This window comes from Stegodyphus dumicola, chromosome X1, assembly GCF_044657685.1.
Source record: "Stegodyphus dumicola isolate Sdum_Otavi_A_Nest chromosome X1, ASM4465768v1".
NCBI classification, from domain to species: Eukaryota; Metazoa; Arthropoda; class Arachnida; order Araneae; family Eresidae; genus Stegodyphus; species Stegodyphus dumicola.
In genome coordinates this window covers 38,297,793-38,321,377 of record NC_140780.1, presented here as the reverse complement: position 1 = coordinate 38,321,377, position 23,585 = coordinate 38,297,793, and the positions used below count along the sequence as shown (strand labels likewise).

The following is a 23,585-nucleotide window of genomic DNA, read 5'->3' as shown; positions in this document are numbered from 1 at the left end:
CTCGACACACCTTCTCCACGTAACATTATTCAACTCACTACTCAGGAAGTTAAGGATATTATCAAGCATGCAAATGCAAAAAAAGCTCCAGGAGTAGACAAGATGTTTAAATATCTACTTCACTGCCTGATCACCAAATTAACCAGTATTTACAACGCCTGTCTCTCACGCTCCTAGTTTCCTACAGCATGGAAACACGTCAGCATTTTCCTTATCCAGAAACCTGGCAAGCCCCTGGAAGAATCTGCAAGTTATAGACCGATTAGTCTCTTATCTACTTTAGGGAAGATCCTTGAGAGGCTTATACTTAACAAACTTCAACAGCACACCGACACCATTGCAGACAAGCAGCACGGCTTCTGTAAAGGTCTATTAACCACTCATCAACTAATCAGGATTACGGAATTCATCGGAGTGGCAATCCACAACAAAAACTGTGTGGCCATCCTTATGCTAGACGTGGCGAAGGCCTTCGACTGCGTCTGGCATAAGGGCTTAATCTACAAGCTCGTGCACATGAATCTCCCCGGGGAAATCACTCTTATGCTCATACCCTATCTTAAAGACAGGACTTGTCTCACAAAGCAGTATTCTTTCGCCATTATTGTATACAATCTACACTAACTTTAAAGATAAAACAAATACCATTTTAGCATGTTACGCGGATTATACCGCGATCATCGAAAAATCAAGATGCCCCAATCACGCTCTAGAAAAACTTCAGCAAGCAGTTCCAGAAATAGAAGAATGGTGCAAGAGATGGAAGGTAAAGATAAATCCCGAGAAATTTCAAGTTTCAGTTATCTGGAAATACAAGACTAAAGATCAGCTTAGCTGTAAAATCACTGTTTGGGAAGCCAGTTCCCACCGCAACGAAGGCCAAATATCGACTTTGAATATGTGCATAATTCTTCAGCGGCATAATTAATACCTTTAGTTCAATACTTTTCTTAAAAATAGATTAATTTGCAAATTTTCCATGAGTGTATATAAAAGCTCGTACAGTGACAAAGTTGGCTTCAAATTGGTGAAAACACATTTATGCACATTGTCAAGGAAAAGGCTCACATTTTGAACATTTGCCGTTACAATGTTGACAGTTTTGTCATTTTTGCTTCTTAGAATAATGCCTCTTTCTACTTAGTTCATTTTTGTAGTTTGATTCAGTTTAGTATCATCAAAATTAACTATTTCTCCATGGTGCGCACAACTTTTCCATCACCTTCTACTTTAATTTCATTTTATTGTTTCTTATGTTTTGTATTCAACAGATAGCAATCTGGAGTGTTAAAAGTATCGAAGTTTGAAGAAGGCTACAAATTACAGAAGGAAATTTATGACAAGAGAAATGCAAATAATGTATTTTTTAAATGGGTTTAACTTCAATTATGAGATTGGTATCCTAATAAGAATTAATTTCTCATGCATGACAATGATCCACATCGTAAAGCAAAAAATGCTTCCAGTTGTTTGTTAGCTGAAAATAGCATAAAAATATTACTTTGGCTAAGAAGCATTATGAATAAAAATCTAATGAAACATTTGTGGCCCAGTACAAAAAGAAAAAGTGAAACAAAAGAAAGAAATCAACAAAGCTCATCAAAAGCCATCCAAAATTTGGCACACGACACAGTTAAAAAAATTTCAAATTCTTAATAGAATCACCTGAGAACAACAAAGTGCTCAGAAAGGAAAAATGTTTCCATAAAAAATTTTGAAACAAATTATGTCAAACTAATAAAAAGTATTAAGTGAAGCAAAGTTGTTCATTTGAAAATGCCATTTTGTAATAAACAATGAAAATATTTTAGATATGTTATTCTAACTATAGCACATATAGTGCTATAAGTGAAAAACATTTTAATTCCATTAAAAAAACTGAATTTGGCTGATACATTACCACTTAAAATATCCCTAGATTTTTTTCATTACACTAAACTGTAATCTGTCAACCTACAAAAAATTTCTATCAAACACAGCAGCAAATATTCTAGAACTTATTTTTAGTAAATATTGCACAAATGCAACATCAGCATGGAGAGCTGGGCTAAAATGCAATACAAAAATGTTAATTCTGAAGAATGTGCATTTCATGTAGAAAACAATGAAGCCTACACGCTTGAGCACGAAAAAAGAAAACAAAAAATGTAAGTAATGACAACTGCTGATAATTTCAAGTTTCAAAACAATCATTTATATGGAAGTTATACTGAAATGACAACTATTAAACCTGATTATAAACACTTTTTTCACTTGCATTTGAGAAAATTACTTTTGTATGAGTAGGCTTCAATTATTTGAATTATAGCAAAGCACAAGAGAACTACCTACCTAAATGGAGAGATATCTTCATGAAGGACTTACTATGGGAATTTAAATTGAGTTCACATCACCTCTCATGCAGTGAGACCATTCACTGAGATTTACTTTTGTAAGAAATGTATCTTTCAACACTTTTAAACTTTATCTTATACTCAAGAATTAAACCAGTAATAGGAATTTATAAAGTAATATACCCCAAAGGAGAAAGAGATATAAATTAAATTTACAATGAAACAAATATATTACCTGTCCAGTTGTTGGTCTTTACCTTTTACCTTAATAGCTGGAAGGAAACAACAACTAAGTTGATACCTTAACATATGCTCAAGTTAACCTAATACTGCTTTTTGTAATTTTATAGTATATTGTTTACTGTCTGTATTTCCTTAGCATGCATTTATGAAAATCAATGAAATGAAACATAAGGTACAATGAACTGAAAAATTTAATATCTTCCTAAACAAATCAACAGTTTTCAGTATTTAATACAGTATATTTTTATTTTTCCTTGCAAAAGTTCCAACAGATCACCACATTGCTCTTTCCGCTCCTGAAATCTGATTATAATCTGCCAGGTGGCGCCAAATAATTCTCGACATCCTAAATTTCTTCCACCTTCCACGAGGTCTTGATGTTAAAACACATCGTGCATGTAGCTTCGTATGGCAACTGTCTGTAGGAAGAGCAGCTATCTCTTTTTGGGCAACCTCCTTTCAAATATAAAAGTTTAATTGCCATTAGGAAACACACACACACACACACACACAAAAAAAAAAAAAACCATATAAATTAGTTGTAAAAAATCATTAAATTTCAAAACACAAATGTTCTTGCCGTATAGAACAGTCTGATGTAATAACTTTGTAATTAGTTTCTAAAGCATTACCTCTTTAGTAAATCATGCAGACAGACATCTGGAGCTTAGTAACAATAATGTAGCAAATAATATAAAGAGATCTTTTATCACAATTAAAGGATTTGATCAGAGTTAGGGAAAAAAATATATTTGTCTTTGAATCTTATTAATTTACTTTATTTTCATTTATTACTCCCAACTCAGAGGCAATATTAATGTAGAGATTTTAATAAACATAGCTCCTCAAAATTAAAGGATAATGGCAAAATAAAACTTAACTTATTGGTTAAGTTATTAAAAACAATTTGTACAAAGCAATATTTACCATAAATTACAAAGTTTATAAGTTGATTAATCTCACAATCTTAAAAAGTCATATTTATGGAAATTTAAAAAATGATGCAAAATTATATCCCTAGTTCTACAATAAATCTTTCTTTAAAATGATGTATTATAACCTCTGATAGAAATGCAGACTTTTAATATTAATATAGAGTTTACCAAATAGTTGATCAAGTTTCGTGAAATTGTAATACCACTCTTCTGAAAGTGCACTTTTCAGATCCTAAAAGATATCATAAGGCATTTGGAACACTGCAATTTGATGTCCTACGGCATTCCAGATGCTCAATCAGATTCAAGTCTGGTGAGTAAGTTAGCTAATTTATTCAAATGATATTTTCTATTTCTAAGCATTCTGACATCAGGGATGTTCAATGTGAATAAGTATTATTTATTATCCATTAGCAAAATATCTGGGATAGCAGCAATGCTAAACAACTTCATATTGGATTCCAAGACCCTGTTCACAAAACTGGAACCACTCAAACTCCATCAAAGACATACAGCTCAGTGTGACTAACAAATGGAGTTCGATAATTCAAACCAAACCATGAAACATGACATTTCATGAACAAGTAGAGCCATGCTCCTCTCTCCCTCTAGAACAAAACATGTCTAGAATCATAGTTCAGGATATATTAGAACCTATCAATAAACAATATACAATATCATTCCTCTTAGTTTCACTGAACATGATAACAACACTACCTTAAACAGGACCCTTCGGAAGATGCACACAACCCATCAGTTTTCTTGAATAAAAATCCATTCTCATGAGGCCTACATGCAGGAACATACAAGCTCCTATGACTATGGTCATAAATCAATTATCTTAATGTTACTTCATGGTTTCTTTGAGCCAACGATAACAGACAATTGTCTTCAGATACAGGTGTTGCTCTAGGCAGCATTTAACCATGCTATCCTTTAACGTGTTCACTGCTTAAGAAGATTCTGTGTTTCTGATATGATTTTTTGAGGGATGTTCAAATATTGGGCAATCTCCATTTGCGTTTATCCCCCTTCAAGTCTACCAATTAAATACCATTTTCCCCTCCACTTAAAGAATGCCTTTCAGTCATTACAAATCAATACTCATCACTCTCAGAAACTACATAAATTTTAAACAGCATAACAAACCTAAAGTCCAACAAGCATTTATTATGAAACACATTGCTAGTTGTCTAATTTCCATATTTCAAGCATTAGCATATATGCTAATGCTTGAAATTAACATAAATAACTACACCTTTGGACATTGGTTGAAACTTTTAATGAGAGGACATTGTTTCAGATTATTCTTTAATTTTGACAATTTGTACAATAAATGCTAATGTATTCTGACTTCTGAAATCTAACCAAAATTCACAAGTTTATTAAAGATCAGGTTCCTTTTAATTTTTTTCTTTTTAATGTAAATGGTCACTACCCTCAGATTTTAAGGTGAAAAAATTCAATGTCAGTTACATGACAACAAAATTCATAAGAAATAACTGCAAACTTACTTGAAGCTTTTTCGGTAATACTGTATTATACCTCAAGGAATTCAGCTGCAGCCTGAGTTTAGCATATTCTTTTACTACTTTACGACGCTTTACATCTCGTAACATACGCCAATCAGTGTATCCAATGTATTTGGATCTTTGGATAGTCAAATTTGGGACCAAGTTTACCTTTATAAAAAGGGGAAGACATTAAATATACATTCAGAGAAATAAACTAGCAATGATAAAACTTTGATTTTTTTTTAACATCTCACGTAAAGTTTGCACAAAAAAACTTATCAAGGATTTTAGATGCATATTTCATACATTTATCATGTAGCAAATAAACAAACACATTTTAATTTATTCATATGCTGATAATATTTTTTTTTGCAAGCTTTTCAATGTTTTAGTATAATTTTATGATGAGTACCTTTCTTGAGCACAATCATTCATTTATTGCAACTAAAACAAAATTACTACAAAATACTTATTCAGCAGTATTAAGAAAGTACATTTACAAATATATTTTTTCATCTAACACATCCACAATAGTTTGTAGTATTTTAAAATACTACTGCTTCTGAAAAATGCTTCACATGCTCATTTAATCTTTATTTGGGTATAAAATGAGCAAGATCCAGATACTTTTATCTAATATTCATTAATATATGTCAATGTTATGTTACTGTTTTTTATATAACCTACCGTTTCAAAGGAAAGATCCAGAACAATTTTTTTTTTTCAGGTCAAACTAAGCTTGTTTCTTTACATTTTAAAATTTCTGAAAATTTACATCAGATATATTTTCAATGAGAAACATAGTAAAATGAATATTTCGACTACAGAGGCCTTCAACAGCATACTGGAAAGAGATCTCTCAAAATCATCTGCGCTTATCAAACATGATTCGTTGGATATTTTCTGGTTATTGTTTACAGATGTATTATATAAATACCTTTCATTACTGCTAAAGGTTAATTACAAAAAATAAATTTGTTTTCTAAGCTTGCAGCATTATAATGATAAAGAATTCAGACTGCTTTTGCAGTTTGAAATTTTAGGAAGAGTTCTAAAGATTTCCCCCTCAGTGTTAAAAGGCTTCATATATTCCAATATAATAAAGGTGCAAAACTTATCAAAAGTCAATTTGACTGCTGCCATGGCTCTAGAATTAAAAAAGAAGCAATAAAAACAAAGACAATAAACTATCCACACAAAGAGGCAATCAAATCATTGGGTAAATTCAGGTATTCAACTGCATAATAAAATAAAATGTTACATACGAATACGAACAGCATATGGAATATAAAAAATAGCAAATTATATAGTTGTGCTTTTATGTAGCAGTATGCTTTTATGTATCTATTATTAGCAGATGGGCAATAATTTAATTTAAATTTTGAAAATTTGAAAGCCATGACCAAATTTTGAAAGCCACCAATGTTCATGTATTGTATCTAAATCATTTGTGGTGATACATTTAAATGCTAATTAATACTCATTTTAATCCATAAATTAAAGTCAGTAAGGATTGTAATATGTTAAATTATTGCTGATGATGAAATGAACAATTACTTTTGATACATTAAACTGAATTTTATTTTAATGATTTTAAAAGGAAAAATGACATTTACTAAACCTATTGTGGTCATAAATATGATGCAAGAAATGATTTCAGAAGATTTGTAATGAATAAAAATAAAATATAATGAATAGGATCAAACGTGATCTGCCTTTTTTTGAGAGAAAATAAGTTTTCTGGTATATTAAGGTGAAGTCTGATTTAACTGAAACTGGCCTCCATTTATCTCACGGTTATTTTACAGGAGGTTGCTGTAACTAAGCTTTCATGATGCACTCCGATTTCCAGATGTTAAAATTTTATACATACGTACTTGTTCATATTTTGGTAGCCAGAAAAATTGGATAGGTTAAGAAGCTTTATATTTTGAAATACATATAGATTCTTGAAGAAGCTATCATTTAAATTAGGGGTTATAACAAGAATTTCAATATTCCTATAGCCAGGGGCATTCTGATCAAAGTGTTCTGAGTTCAGCTACCTACTACCTATTGAATGTTAATGATTCACAGATGAAAACTCAAATCTTGACCTCAGCTCTGAACCAATGAAATAAAGAAGTACAGTTAAAAATCAAATGAACCAAGCTAAAAGAAACCAAATTCTTCTGCTTAAAAGATGACTGAATGCCATAAATTACAAAATTGCTCACTGAACAAAAGTTAAAATTGTTGAACATTTAAAAACAGCACTTAGTCTAGAAGTAGACTAGGTTAAATTCTTATGGCAACTACATATATTATCTCACACTGAGAAGAACGATAAAGGGAAATAACCTGCTACAACAATCTTTATTTTATTCTATTGGGATGACAGCAGCCTTGTTGACATTTTATTGGGTCAATAACATTTACCACAGTTATTTACACATATGAATTAGAAATGTTATTTGTGACAACAAATTCATTAGGTAGCAATTATAAAAAATAAATAAATAAACAAAAATAAAAGTGCTTTTGTATAACATGAGAAAAAGTTATAAAATTATACTATAATATTAGTTACAGTAAACCCTAGCCAAAAGTGAAGGATATGTCATTAATATTATTGTGTGAATGGCAAAACTGCATTCTGCAAAGTTAACTTTCTGTATAAAACATGTTAGATTAAATTAGGAAAAGTAAAGTATGTACAATCTAAATGAACCTAAATGCTACTGTAATTAAAAGGGAAAATGAAACAAATGTTACTGAAAAGGATTTTTATTACTGCTTAGTAAGTAGGTACAAGATATCATTTTTTTTTTTTTTTTTTTTTTTTTTAAGTTGATGATTTTTGATTTGGACAATCACTGATGCAACTTTTTAAAATTTACATAAAAAGACAGCACATTTCAATGCCTGACATAATGTATCCTCTCTTTTTTTCTTGATTTGAGTCGATCTCCACTGCAAAATCTGATCATTTCTGTGTCTTTTTTAATTCTTCATTCAACTTCATGTAAGTTAAAGACGCTTTATCTTCTTCTTCACTATCACAGCTTTCACGGTCAGGTGGTGTTTAAGATCATCCAGTTCTTCATTCATTATTTCTCAATTAATATTTTGAATTTTCCTTCTTCCATATCTGAAAATTCTTTGTCGCTAATTGCTTTTGCAATCTGTATGATTTTCTTAACTTCATTTTCAACTGATAAAAATTCTTTAAAATTGGTCCCACCAGTGTCCGAGCAGTTAAGGCTGCTGAATGGTGGAACAACCAGGTTTGAACTAAGGTGAAAAGCTGGCTGCATGGTCGGTTTTACCCGTGCAGAATGCAAATCCAAGCTAGTTTTCCTTAGAAACATTTCTATGAAGACATTCCTCTTCTTAGGGAGAGAGCCTTCAAGTGTATCAGTTAATCTAATGTACCTTTTAAAATTGCTGACAAGTTCTGGCCAGAGTCGATACCAATAAGCATTCATTGTTGATGAATGCACTTATTCAAATGTGAATTTAGGCATTCTTATGCAGCAGTTTATATTGAATTGCTTTTAAAATGCCATTAGCACATAGTGCTTTAATTTGCAGTTATGTAAACATGCCTACAAAAATTAGCCAAGGCTTACACTTGAAGTCGCTCAATGCATTTTCATACACACACAGACAGACCCCTCCAAAAAAAAAAGTTCATCCTTACCATCTTTAAAAGTCGGCACAACCTTTTGTGTCCTTGTGATGCAAGTTTGTTGTTCCATTTGCTTATAATGTAGGCGCATTTCATCCACATTGAAAACTTGTCATGTAAGGTAGCCCCTTTCTCCAATGGCAGCCAGCTTCTCCTTGTCTTCGTGGAAATGTGCAAATTAAAATGATGTTTAAAATTCTCAAAACTACCTTTGCTTCAGTTTTTGCTGATTAGCAACCTTTATTTAAAATGAAAAATAGTAACACCAACCACAATTGAGCCTTTTTTGTTTACTTGAATTTTGATCCAAACAATTCATTCTTTCTCTACTTTTACCAGTTGTGAAATTCTTCTCTTAAACTTTAGCAACCTTTCCTGAAGTACTGATAGTAATTTTCCTTTATTATTCCCGTATTGTTACACATATTAGAAGAAAGAACAAAAGACTAGTAAAAAAAAAAACTTCAACATTAAATGGACATGGAAATGTTATGAAAAGCTCAAGTTTTTCTCATTGATTCAGAATCCATTTTAATGCAGATGACAGCTTCTAGATATAGATTATTTTCATGATGAATTGGGAGTTAATAATTTTTTTACAGAATTTGAACTTTATGGAATTTTTTGCAGATTTTGCTTGTAAACAGATTTGAATTCACTATGTCACACACCGAATAAAAGTATATACAGTCGATTCGATTAATCGGACCACATCAGGAAGCGATCGTTTTGGTCCTAATAACCAGCTGGTCTGATTACACGAACATGCCCTATGTTGTAAGATGGGACGTGCTATAGGTAGCAAACAGTAAATGTACATGTAAATTGTATACTAAAATGTAATTATGAATTTTATAGTGTGGTACACAAGTATGGCGAACATACATGTACAAATAAGAAATAGTCGAACTTTTTTTCATTGAGAAAATTAATTTAGAAACAAATTCTAAGAAACAATCTCCATGATACTCAACATGGGAAGCACAATAAAAACAATTTCTTATCAAGTTCCAGTCAACATTTGAAGAACTTATCCAATGTGATCTGACGCATTCTCTTGACGGATTGCATGTGAACAAAATTGTCACAAACATCTAATGTAGCAATGGGACTGCCTTCATTTCCTTCCTGCATGAAATACCGACGCAAAGTTTCAATGCATTTCCTCCCATCCTGTGTTGTCACTTGCACCAACTTATTAGCAGCATCATCATCATAACTTTCTTGGTCTTCCGATGCTGTTGTGTGCTTTGCTGCAACTCAAGCAACGACTGCAGCGTCATAATCTTCATTTTCATCATAGCATTGAAGCTCGATGTCAATGGATAAAAATTCTTCGCAATTTTGTACCTGTTGAAGTTTCACATGTAAACCATCATTTCCACTTTCAATGAGCATGTCAACATCCATCTCTGAAACCAAGTGCTTAAAGCCCCAGTGAGAAAAACAGTTCTGAATTGTCTCACTGCTCACTTTTCTCCAGCTGTCGGCCACAAATGCAACTGCTTGTAAGATGTTAACCTTTGCACTGACTTTGCTGGCATTTGACGATGAGGTCAGCAAACATTTTTCAATTGCTTCAAGGATGTAATTAACCAACCTTGCACGATAAAGGGTCTTCAAATTTTTGATGATGCCCATGTCCATTGGCTGGACCAAAGCTGTGGTTCTGGAAGGTAGAAATTCCAGTTGGACATTCATGAAGCAATCTAAATGAGGATGTGCTGCACAATTGTTAAGAAGAAGCAGGACTTTTCTTGCCTGGTGTTGTGGCTCTCTGTCTCAATCCTTCAGCCATTCTTTAAAAAGTTCAGAGGTCATCTACGCATTTCTGTTTGCATGATACACAACTGGTAAACTTTAAAGCAGCAAGGCTCAGTGCTTTTTTTTATAACCAACAGCTTCCTCTTGTCCGTTCCTGACATGTTTGAGCAGCAAAAACAGTTACGTGATCCATCATTTTTTTGGAAAGAGTGCAACATGTTTGTAACTTAACGAGCCATCTGGTGTAGCACGATAATACAGCCCAGTCTCATCAGCATTATAGATGTCATCTGCGAAATATTTTCAAGAAGTTCAAGCAGTTTTGTTGATTTACATTCTTCAGCATTTGCACTATCAGCACTTTCTTGAATTTTATGTCATGTCTAGATTTTGAGACAACCAACCGTCCGTAGCTTTAAAGTGATCATTGCCCAGCTTTTTAGCAAGTTCTTCTGCTTTGCATTTTAACATTGGGCCGTTTACTTGCACAGATCGTCCAGTAACAATGGCAAACCATTCATTAAGGGCCTCATCAACATCTGGTTTCTTGCCTTCACGCTTCCATTTTTTGGAAGTTTCTCCTCATCCCTCACATTGTGCCCATTCTTCTCGCAGCACATTTTCTTGTTTTATCAAGCACGAAATTGTAGTCTTTGCCAATCCGGTTATTTCCACCAACCGATGCTGACTAGTATTTTGTGGTTGTTGCTTGATCTTATACAGGAAACCAATTTTTTCAGCTAACGTCAAGTCTCGCCGTGGCATTTTGACAAGGGGAGAAGGCACGCGCACAGTTCACTGACTAAAGTGGTCTGAAGAAACCTTGGTGTTTCAGGTTCAGGATGTTGAGGCCAAGAGGGAGATAAAAGATCCCTCTTGGCCTCTCCAAAGCTTTGGCTCTAAAATCATCCCCAAAAGTTCATGAGATGATAGCTTTCTCGTGTAAACTTTAATCATGATTGACAGGCGGGAATTCCTTTCAGGTGGAGCTGGACACTCTATTGTTCATTTCCTCGAAACTCCGAGGCGCAGGTGAAAGAAAATGGTATGCATGTTCACCTCCCACCCGTTTTGCTTTTGTCATGCACTTTAAGAAATTCCTGACCTTATAAAGCATTTTCCTGGGAAGCCGCAACTACTGATCCTCCCATATGTCGCAAACCACCTGTACATCCACTGTACGCGGCCAACTTGTGGCTTCTGTTTCTTATTCGCTCTCACGTTTTTTGGTCCGATTAAACGGAATTTTGGTCCAAATATGCGAATAATATTAGGCTTATGTACATAAGATTTGTTTTGGTTGTTTAGGATTTGGTCCAAAAAAGCGGCTGGTCTGATTATCCAGTGATCCAATTAACCGAATTCGACTGTATTAAGTTTATGAGAAAGACAGAAAAAAATTTAATCTTTTGTAAGTGGGATGAGCGCAAAACTTGGTGAAAGTTTTTATTTGGCACGATTTTGATTTGGTTGTAGTTTCCGGCTGTATGTTTTCTTGTGGCAAACGTACAGCTTTATTTCGGTGATTGTAATGAGTGTGAGTTTAGTATAGCCCAAAGATTTTTTTTAAAAATTTAATTTTGAAATAGCATTTATTTTTAAAAGTTTTACTGTTTAATATTTGCAAGAGGTTATGCTGTTGGTGGTGAGAGAATGCTGGATTTCAGATGACATGTAGTTTATAATTTATGAATGTTTTCATTTAATTTTATTAATGTTTTATGGGTCAGTTAATTATTTCTGTTTTTGTTTTGTCTTTTGCATGTGGCAACCAAGAGATGTGGAATGTTTAAAGTGTTGAGCGAAAGTGGTTCAGTGTGTTGAATTCCATTACGATTGCATCTTGTATATTTTAGCGAGTTTATGATGCATCCATTATTAGTGAATTTGAATATGTTTACTTGGTTGACAATTTTCTAATCCAAGGAAAGTGTTATAGAATTTATTTCAGAAAGTAGTTTAATTCCTTCAACTTGCGAAGATGGTTGTTAATAAAGATTCAAGTAAAAAACTTGGTTGGTGATGGTTTTGTAAGAATAAGAGCTTTGAGATGTAGTAGTACAGTGAATTTTATTTTTAATAATGTAGTTATTTTGTAGACATGAAATTTTTTTATGCAAGTGAAAAGACATCTGGTATGCATTATTTTTGTAGTAATTTATTTTTGTAATTTTTAATTTCCATGTTTGTGACTTGTATTTTTTGTAGTTTATTTTAAATTTATGTTTTAGTTTGTATTAGTTTATGCTTGTGTTGTATTTAGCGTCATTTTTGTTTGGCAATGTTAGATTTTACAGCTCAGTTTCTTTTTTGCAATTGGCAATTGCGAAATGAAACGTCGATGTGAAGTTTGACATTGCAAACAAAAACAGTTTGGTGCCGACTTAACCCATTTGTGGAATATACGTTATTCCCGTTTAAGGGTATACATGCTTTCCGCTTTATGTGCATATCTGCACTTATACCATATTATATCAGTGCAGATATACATACTACATGGATATGTAGGTATAAATTTCCATAAACAAATATAAATTCCCACGTACTTGTATACATGTACAAGCACTTTTTCTTACATTCTTATCAGTTCATCCTTAACAGTTCTGTCTGTCTTTATTTCCATATATATCTGTTTATGCTGAAGTGACCTTCACACACAGAAGTTTACTGAGATGGTAGTGTTATTCAGACAAATCACAAGCACATAAATATAAATTTTGCATCAAAGAAACAACAGCAGTTTTAGAATTTCAGTCTGAAACCTGGAAATCGTAAATGCACTAAAACTAGTCAATCAGTTTGAAAGGTCATCTCTAGCCATTAGATTCCTGATGTACTGTTATTTTAAAAGGTAACTCCGTATCAGTGTCTCGATTTCACGGTCAAATAATTTTGAGGTAAGATGTTCAGAATGGAATAGAGTAGCATTTGTGAAATTTCACTGTCCGTTGAGCTCCGAGAATACAAACAGGATGTAAAAGCTCTCAAATAATGTACAAATCATTGTTCTAAGACAACACATGTTCCCAATCTGAATTTCTGAACCTTGGCATTTTAAGTGATTGAATGCCTTTGTCATTCATTAGACATATATCTCTCAGCAACTACGTTCAAGGACAAATTCCTTGGGGCATATCTTGGGCACTCAGTTATGAAATAGTTTCGATACAACAGCATAATGACCGAGGTGTTAATGAAACCAATGAATAGCTGCCAAATTTTCAATAAAAAAGAGAAAAACAGTTTATTCAACCCTGTCAATACAGATTTCGCATGACCTGACAATGAAGATTTTTTGAGTAACTGCAATTAAAGATATATCGCTAATATATTGTAGAATTTAAATTCCACCATATAAAATATGACACCATGGTTGATGTCAAAGCTGCTAGAAAGACAGTCTGGAGTTGAAACGAACTGGTTTAAACAATAGAAGAAATAGAAAATTCACATGGGACGACGATTTCAAACAGGAGAGAATTTTGCTGACTGGGCACGTGAAATTATCTGGAAAATTTCTCTTAACCTTTTGAAGACGGAATGGCCATTATAGTGGCCATAGAGACCACTCTTTGAAAAGACGGGGTTGTCCACTTTAGTGGCCATGTCTTTTTCCCCCATTTTCCAGACTGAAAAGTGAGGTGAAATGTCAAATTTGATGTCCCTGGGGTTTAAACCACTTATCTCTTTCAAAGATCTTCCTTTTGCGACATAGATGCACCCCTCTGAGAATCCATTAAACTACACACAAGAATCTTTGTTGCAAATAGGAGGTGATTTCTTAAAGAAGATTCCCCGTCCTTTGGTAGATTTTACTGCTACCAAATCCCCGGCCTCAAAAGGTTAATGTGCTAAATTATGTAGCATAATATAGAATAAAATAATACAGTATTGAAGACAACAATTAATTATCGTGTAACTTTTGTCCCGCAGTTTTTGCAGACACTATGCATAACAAAAAAATTTCCCTTCAATTTGAAAAACTCTTTGACTAAGAAATTACCTAACTTTTGATACCCGAGTGAACACATTCCCTTAGTGAGGCTGGGAATTTAGCTTTAGACAAATGGAATTTATGTTTTGAATTATGGGTTTGCATACTAAATAATTTGACATTTTTAATGACTTAAATTCATTCTATTATTAATACTTGAAATATATCACATACTAATTTTCAATAAACAGTATAAAACGGTACACGATTAAATAATCTTTTTTTTTTTCAAACTTTTAAAATTAAAATATTCTAAAAACAGTTTTTGAGAGTCTGTTTTATTATGCATTAATTCTGGAAAAGAACTGAATTTTAATTAGTAGCACTTATTTGGACATTGCAGTAATAACTGTCTACAATAAAATAAAATTATTTTTAATTAAACCAGTTATATTCTAATTTGCTGAAAGTTTCCTCCTTAAATAGTATGTTATCTAGCAGATTTTGAACAATTATGTAAAATTAAAATTTCATTACGCCTATAGAGTATAATTTTAACAGTTCCACTGAACTTTAATTTTTAATCATTTCTATAGCTTTAAGCGTTTATTTTTTAATTATTCCCTGTATAGAAGAAAGTTCAAAGATATAGCTATATTTGATAATATATACCAAAACAAATTTAAAATTATAAGGAGATTTAACAGTAAAAAAAAAAAAAAAAAAAGACTGAGATGAAGACCGGTTAAATTTTAAATTGTCCAAGCATATAATCAAATAGTTGAAATATTTTTTTTGACATAACATTAATATAAAGATACGATAGAAATAATTATTGTAAGCATTTAGTAAAGACACATAGTTTTGCAGTGTAATTTAAAATTCAAACCAAAATTTTATAAAAACGAAAGTAATGTCCTATAATATAAAGAATGGCTTCTTCAATGGAGATGGCTTGAAAAGATGGCTTCTTCAATTTCTTCAATGGAGGTTTACGCATTTCTTAGTAGTCTCAATCTGGAACAACTGTAATATGAAATTTTCCTTCAGTGACGAAAAGTATCTTGAAGTCTGGTCACTAATCCCTACATTTCCCTTCCTTTTGTGACATAGATGCACCCCTCTGAGAATCCATTAAACTATACACAAGAATTTTTGCTGCAAACATGAGGTGATTTCTTAAAGGGGGGAAAAATTCAGTTCAAGATTCCCCTTCCTTTCAAGGCTTTTAGTGCTACCAAAGCCCCGGCCTCAAAAGGTTAAAAAAGCACAGTACATGATCACTTGAAGAAGATTTGGTATACAAGTTGTTAAGATGTATGGGTACCTTATACTTAACAAAGCAGAATATGCTTGCTCAAGTTTTGGCATGTGACTCTTAGCTGAAAAATATATAAATGCTGAGAAGAAGATACTATACAATAATGTTACAAGTAAATGATCGTGGGATAAGCCATATATATGAACGAGCCTTTAGTATCACCAAGACGGGGACTGCATCCTAACAAACTAATAAATACTTTGTGTAAGGTAAGATTACAAAGGAATTGTAAACTATGAACTGTTTCCACCAAATTAGAAAAAAAAAAAAAAAAAAAAAAAATTTCAGAAAAATACTGTTTTCAAATGACAGTTTTAAAAGCAAAAATTAGTACAATTTTGATTTAAAAGAAGTGCATAGAACTGACCAATCTTCATGGTGTTATGACAATGCTCAGCCTGACATTTCGATCAATGTTAGAAAAAAACTTACTGAGTATGGCTGAGATGTTTCATGTCACCCTCTTCCTATATTCACTAGCTCTTACTCTCTCAGATTTTTATCTCTTCAGGTTACTTCAATATTCTCTAAATGGTTCTGAGTTCAATTCTTTGGAAACTGTCAAACAACAGTATGTTGGTAACATCTTAATGAATAAATGGAATGAATATTTTTTAAAAGGAATTTTTCAGCTGCCTGAGATATAGTTGAATCATAGAATAAAATGGTGCTTATGTGATTCAGTGAAAGTTTTTCAAGTTTTGCTTAATTTGTATTTATCATAAAAAACTACAAAACATTTCAGATGACCAACTATATACACAAAATACATACATAAAACACATACATCTAAATTAACATGAGACTTGATTTAAAAAAGAAAACACCAAACATTACTAAAATTCAATAAGCTTTGCAATGTGGATTAGGCTGGATTATCTGATTTAATAAAGCACATAAGGGCTGTCTGCTTGAGATCCATCTCAGTGAACAATATGCAATGCAATACTTAATTACAGATGCCAAATCATTAGGTACAGCTTTAATAGAAGCTTCTGGCTGTCGTGCCTCTCTGAAAACAGTTATAAATGATTCACAGATGTTAAATAAGTTGTAAGTCCCAGAAATTTTGTTTGGGGTGTCTATTTAATAGACACAAAATATAAACATTTGCAATTTTTTTGGACAATAGACAGACCCTACTAGCCATAGATGTAGGGAATTCTACAAAATATGATGTGAATATTTTTGTTTGACATACAATGGGAGATACAGTCAGTGGCGTAACTAGAACTCTTGGACCCCTATGCAAAAAATTTTCCTGGGCCCCTCCCCCAATAAATTTAATGTGCTTAAAAATAAAAATTTAAAAAAAAAATTTAAAAAGTGAAAAGTTACAAAAAATCAAGGTTTCCACGAGCCAAAGTTTTCATGATGATTTTTATCACATCCTTAGGGAACCAGTTCGCATTAAGAAAAGTAAGAAAGCCTAGATTTGTGGAGATTTTTATATAAAATCCAAGAGGTTTTACATACAAATATGTTTTGAATTTTTATTTAAAATCTGCACCAACCAAAGTTTTTTTTTTCGCTTAATTTAGCAAACTTAAATAACTGGTTATATTATAAACTGACAGACAAGATAATAGATAAACGTACAGAAAAGATATTATACTAATAGTGAGTGATGTGATTTACTCAGCTTACGAACAAGACTTATGCAATAATATACAAGTAATAAATAAGAACTTTTATAATGTAAATGATACATTTGTTAAATATAAAACATATTTACCATAACTTCATAAAAAACTATTTGAACATACAATTTTGGGAGAAAAGTGGTAAAGTCCCCCCCCCCATCTTTTTAAAAAACTTTTTGATACACTAGACTATTGAATACATGATTTTTATAAATAATATGAATGCTAAAGTTTTTTTCCTGTTTCCTTTTAATTTTCCTCGGTCTGCACTGCTCTTCTCTAATGTTTTTTCCACCTCAATAATTGTAATTATAACACTGGTTGCCAAAATTCATCATAAAGACAAAAATCTTTCTTTACTAAAATTTGCGCCTCCTAGAGAAAGACTAGATTAGAGAAACGTCATTAGAATAAGAGCAAGTTCAGTTTACTATTCTGAGTCATCAGCCAATTACAAGTATACTGAAGATAGCATTTCACACTTCAACGCAGCTGTTTAGAAAAGAAAGGGACCCCGCCTCCACCATAAATTTCCAGTGTCTTGCCAAGTTGAGTCACGGTGAAACTTTCATCTAAGATTTTACTGTAAAGATGTCCATTTTCCTTTTTAAAACACTGAAACATCTGGTTTTTTTTTTTTTTTTTTTTTTTTTTTTTTCCAGTCAAATTCTACTATTATTATTGTCATATTCCAATGACACATAATACATGACCTGCAATATCTTTTAGCATTTCCTCTGTACTTTAAATGTATTTCAGTTAATGCATAATTATTAAATATTTAACAGTAAAAATTATGGATATTCGAATAATTTTAGGAATTTCTTCCACAAGTTTAGAATGAAATAATAAACAGGTAGAAACAAATTTTATTGACCTGTATCCAAAGAGCTTTGAAGATGACTGTGTAATACGAAATGGAAATTTTAAAATTAAACACAAAATACTTATGGTATGAAGATTTATCTAAATTTAAATACCCTCTGTAGCAGAATATGACGATTCTCTTCCAAGTTTCAAGTTCCCAGAAATGTTTAAAAATTTGTAGATATGCTTATTCACACTAACTTATATTTGAAGATGAGTACTTACACTCTGTCGCATAGATTCTAAAATTAGTATACATAAATACTTGTTTAGGAAACAAGTGTAAAGTTTCTTCATAATTAGTAAAAATAAAGTTGTATGAAACAAGTTTTGCGCACTTCTTAGAGAAATGCGCAAAACATCATTTAATGAAAATAGGTTTTTTTTTAACCCCAGATGGATCAAAAAGCAAAAATCATGATATATTTTAGGAGCATTAATATTTTTGATTATTGTTATCATTTTCATTTACATCTTAAAACAACTATTTCTGTTTCAGAAATTAATGACCTCAGATTTCCAGTTTTTACATTGCTTATAAAAATTAAGCCATATAATTTTTTATCTTAAACATTAATTTATTAATGAAAAAATATGAAAAATACATATAATGTATGGGAACATTCATTAACGGAACCTATTTATCTATTAGAAAAGCTTTTCTAAGTCCCAAAATGACGCAGTGGTGCCAAAATGAAAGAGAATAATGCTAAGAGAGATTTTATAAGTGAAAATCGCATCATTTACTACTAAAATGTTTTAACTAAATTTTTTAATTGTGAAAATTACTGAAATATTGCAATAAAAGGGGAGAACTCTTTCCTGAAATATTCCATTCTTCTGTGCAGTGAAAATTGCAATGTAATTGTGTTCTTTCAAATATTGAAAACTATTAGGTCAACGCTCCCATTGATATGCTTAATATTTTCAGCAATTAATTTATCTAAATTTGCGAAGTAGTATATACTTTTAGTTGTATGATGTCATTTTTATTATCATTATTATAATATTATTGATGATTTCACGTAGTGAATGCTGTGGAAAGTAAAAGTAGAATAAAAATTAAAATAAATTAAAAGCAAAAGTGTAAATTTTAAAGTTTCATTTCAAATAACGCATAGAAAGTACTCCACGAAGGCGTTCTTCCCCTTAGGCAAATATTCCTTGAGTGCTTTATTATTATATAGTAATTCAATTCAGTTTCGTTTAAATAACATACAAATTACTGCGCATTACTGAATTCTATGATTAAATGTTTCACGTTGTTAAAAATAATTGTAATTTATTGTATTTTTTCAAAGGAAGGGAAATTAAAATATTTCTTTCAAAACAAATTTAATATCTTCAGAATTATCTTTTACGTGTGAATTTTTGGTAGATGGGTAATTTACAGGCTAAGAAACACCATAGCTATTCTCTTTCCTAAAGCAAATCATGTAAATCCTCAAGCATTAAAATATGCTTAGTAAATAAGATATATTTTACGAGTTCTATGCCTTCAGATTTAATTCTCATCTAAGAATTTTAAAGAATTCTGAACCTACACTTTATCTGCAATGTGAGAATATTTTTAGAATTTTGACATGAAAAATTGGATAAATATTGATTTACTCATTATTTCAAGTAAAAATATTCATCCATTCCATTTCCTCTCCCCATGGAGTGAAGAAGAATTCATGAATTTCAATAAATTTAATGAAAAAAAAATTAACTGGAATTTTGCCGCTTAATGTTTAAGCAACCAGAATGAAACTTTGTGTTCTTAGCCTGTTGCATAAAACTTGCCCCTTTATTCTTTGACCTTGAATTCATTCAAAGATCCCTAAGAAACGGAAAATCTCTCTCTTTTCTAAATGTGGTGTCAAATTCTTTGCGTTTCCTGGACAAAGACACCATTTCGACATGTGGGTGGGGCAAAGTCCTTTCATGCCACGACTACTCAACTTACATCAATTATTCTGTGTCCTTAAGAAGGGAAAGCATAAATTCTGGAGTTAGCAATTGATACTTACGAATAATTTCCCCTTCCAGATTATTAGTCTAAAAAAAGAGAAAAAAAAAATCGATCCGCTTTTAACTTTGCCATTTTGGAATGTTCCATACTTTAAAATTCAAAAATTTTCCGTCCCTATACCCTGCCTCCTGGTCGAATGCACCGTCATTTTTTACATTGTGAGAACCATACATTCAAACATTCTAGGTAACGTTGTTTCGTGGCAACAATTTGAAAAGTGATACTCCGTCTATAGTGAACCAACACTATACATGTTATATTAAATTGTAAAAATCATTCACATTAATAAATTCAATTTCAAGCTTAATATTAGTCCTGATACTTGGACTTGAGTTCAATGGAAGTACTAGTAACAGATTCAATATATGAACAAAGTTAAACGCTTCGGAAAGACATATTATTAAAATTTCAAACTGCAAATAATATACCACGTTTCCTCTTAACTTGTAAAGATCATTCGAAATTAAGTACCAGAATCCTACGTAGTTACTTCTTTATTTATACTTAGAAAATGTGTCTATTAATTATTCAATCATATAATAATGATTCATATAATATAATAATCATATAATAATTTCTATATAATAATGAATTATAGAAATAAATTAATATACAAAATAATTACATTATAATAAATAGCTACAATTAATTTCCACTTCCACTCCCTTTTGATTTGAGGTTGCAAAGGGTGAAACCTTTCCTTCAGGGGGTCGCCTTTAATAATTTTCAGGTAAGAGACTGAGAAATACAAAGGAACTTTTCCTATTTTCTGCTGATTCCTATGCCTGAACTGGGGTAGGTCATGAAGTTACTATTTCATAGTCGAATGATGAAATATTAACTTTTGCAAACACTGAATTTAACTGTTTCATGTGCTGCCAAGGAACCCTTTTCTGCGTCATATACGGAACTGTGTCACTGCATCATATAGGAAGAGGGCTCTTAAAAACTTAAAAGACGATGAATTCTATTATATATATATACTTAAAGATTCTAAATTTAAAAGAAAATTTGCATCAAAGCAAGGTTATTCCTCAGCTTTATTTTATTAGTAATCGTATAAAAGAGGTTTAACACAAAATCCAAACATATCAAAATTAAAATAAGAATTCACAGTAGTACAAACTCTAAAAATAAAAATGAAAAGCAAAAGGGGAAAAAATACAAGAGTAAATATCAAAATAATAATTAATCTCCTTTTACTGAAACTCCAATTCCGAACTTATCAGGGGAAAATGAATTAAAGCTATATATATGTAATAGAATCCGTCTTTTAAGTTTAAAAATGTAAATGTAGTTCAGCAGGACATTATAGGGCCCCTATGCGATGGCATTCCTTGCATACCCTTATTTACGCCACTGGATACAGTATACTGGTAATACCTCAATTTGTCAATTCCAAACAATAATTAGTGGGCTTCTATGGGTGATGTAACAACTGGATGACTAGCATCTAAGAACACTATTTATTTAAAATAAGGAAACTTTTCCTCAAACAGCATCCTATTTATCTATTGGTGAAGCTGAATCCATCAGTCAATATATTAGAGTACATATTACATCATTTGAAATCTGGCAAATTATCTAACCCAAGAATCAACTTTTTCCCATTGATAAGTACAACTATATATGACAGGTTAAAAAAAGAAAAAAAAAAAAAATATTTTTAGTCGTTTCAAACAGACGAACATATTTATATCTGAAAGAGACCACATAAGGCTATAAATATGTTTCAGAATTTGCAGACCTCACTAAATTCCTTGCAGTAACACCAGCTGAAATTTGAGCTGCAAATGCTATAATGTGAATGGGATGATACATCTTTGCTATAATTCAATGTCACATGAAGAAACCACACATTATTAGTTGGGCATCCTTAATGTTTTGGCAAATATTAAGTACACCTAACTATTAACAGTGTGCAATTATTCAGCAAAACTTTATATTAGCATATAAGATGGATTAGTGACCTTAGAAGCTCCTCATAGGTCTTAAGATGAAAAAAAGAATTTATAGCTTCTTCAGGTTAGAAGAATTTAATAGTTTGCATTTCATTTTAAATATCATAATTATTTCTAAATGTTTCAAGCTTTATTTAAACTTTTCAAAATGCTTTAATAATTTAAAATAAAACACACAATGCTTTTAATATTCTTTAATACACTGTCTCTGCATGCATATTAAATCTTAAAATATGATACTTGCTTTCAAAAAGCAATTCTTAAATAATCAGAATGTTAGTAAGGCAAACAATATAAAATCACATGTATTTTACCACAACAAAAACCGAGTAATGGTTAATCTAACTTATGATATAAGCTAAAATTATCTAATTAACTATTTCAATTAATGTTGCACATTGCGTTGTTCCTTAATCTTCTAATTGAATCTGGCTTATTATTTTTTGCAGACCGTTAGAGCAATTTTATAAAAGTAAGCTTGAATTTTCGATTATGTCAAAAAGAATTTCCGATTCTGGAGCTGCCAAAGGATCTACAAAGCGAAAGCATGTTTCGATGTCCATCAAACAAAAAGTGGAATTGCTGCAAAAAATGGATAAAGGAATATCCTTTGTTTCTCTAACCATTCCGAAATCTGTTTTTCAATTTCACGCTGCTCTGCAGGTGGGGGGGGGGACGTCGCGGCATGCAATTAACTGGAAGTTGATCTGTCTGCACTATCCTTATCTTCAGGGCAGATGTTTTTATTTTATTCGGCTTATAATTCCTTACTAAATGTAGTATTTTATCTTGATGTACTCCGTCTTTGATATGATTTAAATCAAATTCCTCTTCATTATAAATATCACAAATACAAATCAAATAGTTTTCTGGTTGTAATTTTCTAATTTCGACCAAGTGTAATGTATGCTTTACGCATGTGCGCGTTGAAAGAAATGTTTCATAAAGTAAACAAATAAATATTAAGCTTTTTTTTGTAAATTTTGATACCCTTTAGATCATAATTGCTCTTTATTTCATAAATTATGGTTTCCTATTTTTAATTTTATAATTTCTGCATGCCATCTTACCAGATTTAAATTGATGATCTATAATCCAGAAAAACCGATAATCCGGAATCACCGAAATCCCAACAAGTCTGGATTAGACTTGACTGTATATTATAATAATAACAAATTAATTACTAATTACTAAAAAAACTGTAGGAGTACTAAAAGTTTACACCCTGAAGAAAAAGAGTGCTAATAACTTAGGTCCAGGACTGGATTTTCAGTGAAAGAAATAGTAAAACCCCAGAATAAAAAGGAAGAAATGAACAATGACGGATCTGCAAAGTTGCCATAGACGATAAACTTAAAAATAACACTATAACGCATTTCAAAAGAA

The 23,585-nt window shown here is 31.6% G+C and overlaps 1 protein-coding gene across 1 annotated transcript in view; it reads right to left on the bottom strand.

Moving 5' to 3' along the window:
* Window positions 1–2,749: 2,749 nt before the first annotated feature.
* Window positions 2,750–23,585, bottom strand: part of mRpS14 (mitochondrial ribosomal protein S14) — a 41,837-nt gene continuing 21,001 nt past the window's right edge. Inside the window, exons 2-3 of the mRNA XM_085807337.1 lie at window positions 5,026–5,193; window positions 2,750–3,032 (exon numbers count right to left, since the gene is read on the bottom strand). Of these exons, the coding sequence (XP_085663463.1) occupies window positions 2,850–3,032; window positions 5,026–5,193 (351 nt within the window). The 3' untranslated portion in view covers window positions 2,750–2,849. The remainder of the gene's footprint in view (window positions 3,033–5,025; window positions 5,194–23,585) is intronic.